Here is a 6327-nt window from a genome sequence, read left to right on the forward strand (position 1 = left end):
GATTTGAACCTGCCACCTTAGGTGTATGTGGCTTGCACCTTAGCCACTTGAGCCACAGGCACTGAGCCATTTAAGAGGCAATTTATTATGAAAGTTAACTGAGTCCAGATTTCTTGAGGGCAAGACCAAACTTATAGCATTTACCACCTTGACTCTAATAGGTTATTAAATAATCTGATTTTTAAATAAATAAGAAAATTAATTTGAATGGCCTAGGGAGGCCTACTTCTTCACATTAATTCAGATATACATAAATTTCTTCATCACTTTCATTTCAGGACTTTTAGTTTCCTTTCCTGGCAAAGGGAATAATTATGCAATTCTCAAGAATGGTGTGAAAATGAGTAAGTTGCACTTTATAGAAGTCTCTGAAATTCAAGTGTCGGTTAAGCAAAGGGCATTGTTACCTAAGATCAGATTAACCAGTAAGTACATGATTCCAATGTTTGCACTCACACAAGAATGACAGCCCCCTGCTTGGAAGGGGGAACTAAATAATTAGCAATCTGGGGACAGGTAGAAAAGCATTCATTTTGGGTCACACATTAAATTTATAAAATTCTAACAGATCAAAAAGAAAAACTGAACTATACGTTCATTCTGAAACTGAGAACCCCAAGGTGATCAGGGCAAACAGTAAAGAAGTCCACAGACATTTCCAATTCACACTCTCAAGACAGAAACAATGTAAATGAACTGACCATAAAAATTCAGATTAAGTAGTACTAACCCCAGTAACTCTGAGGACTCCTTCCATGCCAGAGAACAAAAGATAGAGGGCTCCTGCTACCACAACCTTGTGAAGGGTGACTCCTAGGCGTGGCCTAAAGAGGAAGAGACAGTTGAGTATAAACTTGACAAACTCCAATACATGTGCAAGCTAAGTAACAGCAATGCATGTTAATTAATACAGGCCAACAATTTAAAGTGATAAGCAATATACATATGATTCACCTGAGGAAAAACTCTTAAGCCTGGGCAAGAGCAAGACCCCGTCTCTAAAAAATAGCTGGGTGTTGTAGTGGGGGCCTGTAGTCCCAGCTACTCAGAAGGCTGAGGCAAGAGAATCTCTTGAGCCCAGGAGTTTGAGACTGCTGTGAGTTATGATGCCACAGCTCTCTACCAAGGGTAACAAAGTGCAATGCTCTCTCTCAAAAAAAAAAAAGTAATAATGGGGCAGCACCTGTGGCTCAAAGGAGTAGGGTGCCAGCCCCATATACCGGAGGTGGCGGGTTCAAACCCAGCCCAGGCCAAAAACTGCGAAATAAATAAATAAATAAGTAAATAATGGCCTTAAAACAGGACAGGGAATACTAGAACTTAAGATCTGGTCCCTAGTTATCACAGTTTAAAAACTTCATTATGTAGAATTTTGAAACATATTCAAAAGTAATAGAATAAACCCCAATAGACCCATCACCCAGTCTCAACAATCATCAACATGTGGCTAATTCTTCCCACTGTATAGCACCATCCTCTTCTCATCCTTTCACATTATCTTGAAGCAAATCCTAAACAGCATGTTTTTATGTCTTTAACAGATGAGGACTTTTTTCTTTGTATTTCAATAGCCACAACGTGGACTTAAAAATAACCACAGTATCATTATTAACCTAAGAATTTTAACAATTTCTCAAAAAGCAATATCCTATCACAGTTTATTAAACAAACAACATATCTATAAGCTCAATGTCTTTTGAGCAACCTCTGCTTGAAGAAGGAGCGCCTCAGATCCTTGATATTCAAAATCCTGCTAGACTTCATTTTCATCTCCATTTTCACAAAATCCCTACATGATTCTTTATACTTGTACACTTTGAGATGCACTGCCTCAAATCATGTCTAATCCTTACCAATATTTGTTCTTAGATTTTTTGCTATACACCAGGAAAAGCTCCATATGAGCAAAGAATCTTCCCTCCCCCATCTCAGAAACTTAGAATGTTTCCTGACATATAGAAGGCATCCAAATATTTTTTAAATAAATACTAAGAATTAAAACTCCTTCCTCTAATCTCATTTAAAGCAAAGAACTACTTTAAATGAATAAATTTATAAAAAAAAATTAACCCCCCACCATTTAACCTCACTTAGAGCAAAACTCCCTAAAATAACAGTCTATGTAACTGCCTAACTCCATTCCCTTCCTCCTGCTCTCTCTTGAGCTCTGCCAATAGGGCTTTTGTCCCTACCACGTCACAAAAACTGTTCTTGTTATGGTAACTAAGACCTTCCAAGCAGTCATTTTTCAATCCTCTTACTAGACCTATCAGGATCATTTGATACAATTAATTACTCCTTCCTTGACTCACAGTCTTCAGTTAGCCTCCCAACTCACTGGTCATTCCTTAATTTCCTCTGCTAACTCTACTCCATGCCATAGACATGAAAAGAACAGAAAATGTTCAAGGGCCCAGTCCTCAGTACTTTTCTCTGTATATCCTCACTTCCTTAGTGATCACACCCTGTCTCTTAACTCAGTAACATCTGCGTCTCAATGACTCCCAAACTTTCATCTCTGCCCCAACCTCTTCCTTTTGTTTTCCCCACCTGGATATCCAACTGAACTCCAAACTTACATCATCTAAGGTCTTCCTAAACTCAGTACATATCAGTTCCATCCTGCTACTTGATCTGATCAAAACAGCAGGCATCATCCTTGACTCTTCTTTCACATCACACATTTGATCCATCAGCAAATTCCACTGGTTCTACCTTCAAAATATACACAGAATCTGATCTCACTGATAGGATGGTTAGTCTTCATACCAAAATAAAAGAAAAATTATTAACTCAAGCTTTTCAGGGAGGGCAAAAATCAATTTCTCTCCATGCTCACTGGCTCATGCTCGCACTCTCTCTCTCTTTCTCTCTCTCTAGCTGGCAGCATCTGGAGCTCCATTTTCACATCTAAGAGGAGCCCAGCAGACAAAAAGGAAATCTAAATGTAAATCTTAATTTTTGTAATTGATTACAAAAAATGTAAATCTTTCTCTTTACATTCACCAGCTCACTGTAGTTTAGAATCTGTTATATAGCCTTAATAAGAGGCAAGTGTCAGGCCTCGGACTCTGCCCAAAATCTTATCTCAAGGGCAGAATCACTAACAGGATCAGAAAGACCTATTATAAGTCTGCCTCCAGAAAAGGCAACTGCTTATTATCCTGCCAGAGGAAAAAAAAATGGATACAGTGTTCACAGTACCCTGTTAATTTGACTACAATCACTAGTTTCTTCTTTGTCTCCATCAATACTACAAGCCCCTGGCCTCGGTTGTTGGCATTTTTCCTTTCTTTGGGATGCCCTGCTGTCTCCCTGTTCTCTTTTCTCTCTCTCTCCCCTCCTCTTTCACTCTCTCTCTCCTTCTAAGAAGATAAAATAAGTTTTATACTTTTATATCCTAATCTTTGTCTAGAAAAATCTCTTCTCAACCCTCAGAGCTCCTGTGAACTTTCCACACTCATCTCAGCCTCTCTTCCCCTGAGTATACACAAAGTTCTTTTATCTCTTTCAGGTCTTCGATTAAATGTCAGTAAGTGAACTGAAGCCTTCCTTGATCACCCTATTTACAACTGCAAGCCCCAGCTCCTGCCTAGCACTCTCTGTACCCTTTCCCTAAATTATCTACTCCATTGCTCCTTTCTCTAACATATTAAATATTTTACTCACTTATTTAAATTTTGTCTCTGCTCCTTCCCTCCACAAATGTAAACTTGCTGTATCCCTAGGGCATAAAAGAATATCTACAGAAGATACTCAACAAAAAACATATTTTTCAGAGAGTACAAGAATGCTCTTCCCATAAAAAATCTGATTTGCAAAAATATTTTAGAAGAATAAAGTAATTATAAATTTAAGTTTGGTGTTTCAATGTCACTGCTACACTGCAGGTTTTCTTGCAGCTGCTCCTTGTAAGAAGTGAAATGAAACATTAACATTTTGCCAACATTAACAACACTACAGAATTTCAGATACTTTTTCTTATTTCAGAATTTTTTTTTATCAACTATTTAGTACTACCACATGGGAACTTGCAATGTTGTTTCCATTTCATTAGTATTTTAATTTGCTCTTCCACATCGGAAGTGAATACTTACTTGACTATGCCATATCCCAGACTGACTATTATGACCAGTGTTCGAGCCAGTGAGCGTTTCACTGCTGAAAGTAGTTCTGCAAGGATCAAGGCACCTTGGACTTGAGAAAGAAGAGAGGGAGAAGAAAGGAAGAAATTACACAATTATCTAGATTAGGCAACAGGCCTGATTCCTGTTCCAGAACATAGATCTCTGACAACTCTTCAGAATAAGGTTTACTAAAACAGAGTAACTCTTTTGCAATTTTTACACAAGATGATACCACTTACAATCTTAGTAATGGGTATATATGGCAATCTGGGGGTGCTCAACTCAGATCTCTCTCCAGCCTACCCCCAACTTCACTAAAACCTTAACAAAATACCTCACCCGATCTATCTGGACAGCTTGTAGCATCAAGGAAAACCCCCCCCCTTTTCAAAAACTATGAAATATAGCTACACAAAAGTAAAAAATACACTCATGTATACACATGTAGGTGCATGTAATTTTAAATTCATTTTTATATCTATTTTTAAGACTTGTCAAAGATCAAATAAGTATATCTTGCAACAATTATTACTAATCACGTGTTCTGATAAGAGAGAAATGATTACAGAAAATTCAGTACAAACTAATTTGTTATTACCAGTTCACTTTATTAAACTGTTAAGTACCCTTTTTTCTTGATAATACTAATATAAATTCTTAGATGCATTTTACCCATCATTTTAGCATCTTCTAAATAAGGTGTGTCTTACAGTCAATGCCATCTTGTAATTAAATTGGCACTGCTTTCCTTCTTTCTTAGTTATATATTGTAACAGTGACTTAGAAATCAAAGGCAGTTGAGATTTGGTGATAATCATACCCAGCACAGTCTACTCATAACCTTTGTGAGGATATTTCAGTAAAATTACTCACACCACTGAACCCATAAATTATGAGATTAGAAATAAAAGTCATAATCATAGTGATTTTGCTTAAGTTAACCTAGTAAGTAACTGGAAAGTAAGACTCATTTAATGATTGCTGACATTAGCAAAATTTTCACGTCTCTTTTGCCAATCACTCAAACTGGCAAACATTTTTTGGTTACACACCAGATTCTCCTTTGTACCGAATATTCTGAAATTCTGCATAGAAGACAGCCTTCTCAAGCATTCCCAGGAAGATGACGGCACCAATCCAAAACTGAATTCTCAGGAGATCTCTCCAGTAGCAGGCAGACCACGCCAGCCACAGAACACCAAACAGGACATACACGATACACATCACCATAAAAAACTGTTATCAAAGTGAATAAGAGATAAAAAGATTTAGAATCAATATATAGTTTGAAGAAACTACAGAAACATCCAAATTCTATTTAAAAATAATTATTTCTCTGGAGTTTAATACTAACAGGAAAGAATTATCTCCTCTTGAGCAGAGGAAGACAATGAAAATTTCTCCTCACAAGTGACTGTTTTCCTGTATGAAAGAGGTTTTTCAGCTAACAATCTGAAGTTATATAAGCCAGGCATAGTGGCTCATGACTGTAATCCTAGCACTCTGGGATGCTGAGGCGAGTGGACTGCATGAGCTCAGGAGTTCAAGACCAGTTCAAGACCAGGAGTTCAGATCAAGGAAGAGCGAGACCAAGGTCTCTACTAAAAATTAAAAAAAAGAGTCAGGCGTTGTGGCAGGCACCTGTAGTCTCAGCTACTTAGGAGGCTGAAGTAAGAGAACTGCTTGTCCCTAAGAGCTTGAGGTTGCTGTAAGCTCTGACACCATAGCACTCTGAGGGTGACAAAGTGAAACTGTCTCAAAAAAGTAGATAAAATAAAATAAAGTTATGTAATATAAATGAAGACAACACAGGAGAGGGAAAAAGGCATGACTGAGTGAGGATACAGCAGAGGCAAGGAAACAAGACAAAACGGGAAAATAATCACAAAGGAAGTCTGAAACGGATTAAGACATTCATGTACATGTACACAGGTGCATACAGTGAAGGAGGAGGACATTTCATCATGTGGCTACTCCAAGTGGGACCAAAAACTACAGGGATGTAGTAAGTGTCCTGCTATGGATCCTGGAGAGAATGTGAGACTGAGACAATCTCTGAAGCACTTCCCAAGTCTAAAATCCACAAGTTATTGACCCCCTCATTTTACAAATAAGAAAACAAGGCACATAAGGGCACACTGACCCTCCCAAGGTCCTAGTCTAATTAATAAGCAACATTTTCTAAACTATGTAGATACAA

The 6327-nt window shown here is 37.8% G+C and overlaps 1 protein-coding gene across 1 annotated transcript in view; it reads right to left on the bottom strand.

Annotated features, from left to right (window-relative positions):
- TMEM87A (transmembrane protein 87A) overlaps window positions 1-6327 on the bottom strand; it is a 57159-nt gene that overhangs the window by 21236 nt on the left and 29596 nt on the right. Inside the window, exons 10-12 of the mRNA XM_023514257.1 lie at window positions 5180-5363; window positions 4098-4197; window positions 731-824 (exon numbers count right to left, since the gene is read on the bottom strand). Coding sequence (XP_023370025.1) covers window positions 731-824; window positions 4098-4197; window positions 5180-5363 — 378 coding nt within the window. The remainder of the gene's footprint in view (window positions 1-730; window positions 825-4097; window positions 4198-5179; window positions 5364-6327) is intronic.

The sequence above is a fragment of the Otolemur garnettii genome, unplaced genomic scaffold (genome assembly GCF_000181295.1).
Source record: "Otolemur garnettii isolate 467f Iridium unplaced genomic scaffold, OtoGar3 scaffold00050, whole genome shotgun sequence".
NCBI classification, from domain to species: domain Eukaryota; kingdom Metazoa; phylum Chordata; class Mammalia; order Primates; family Galagidae; genus Otolemur; species Otolemur garnettii.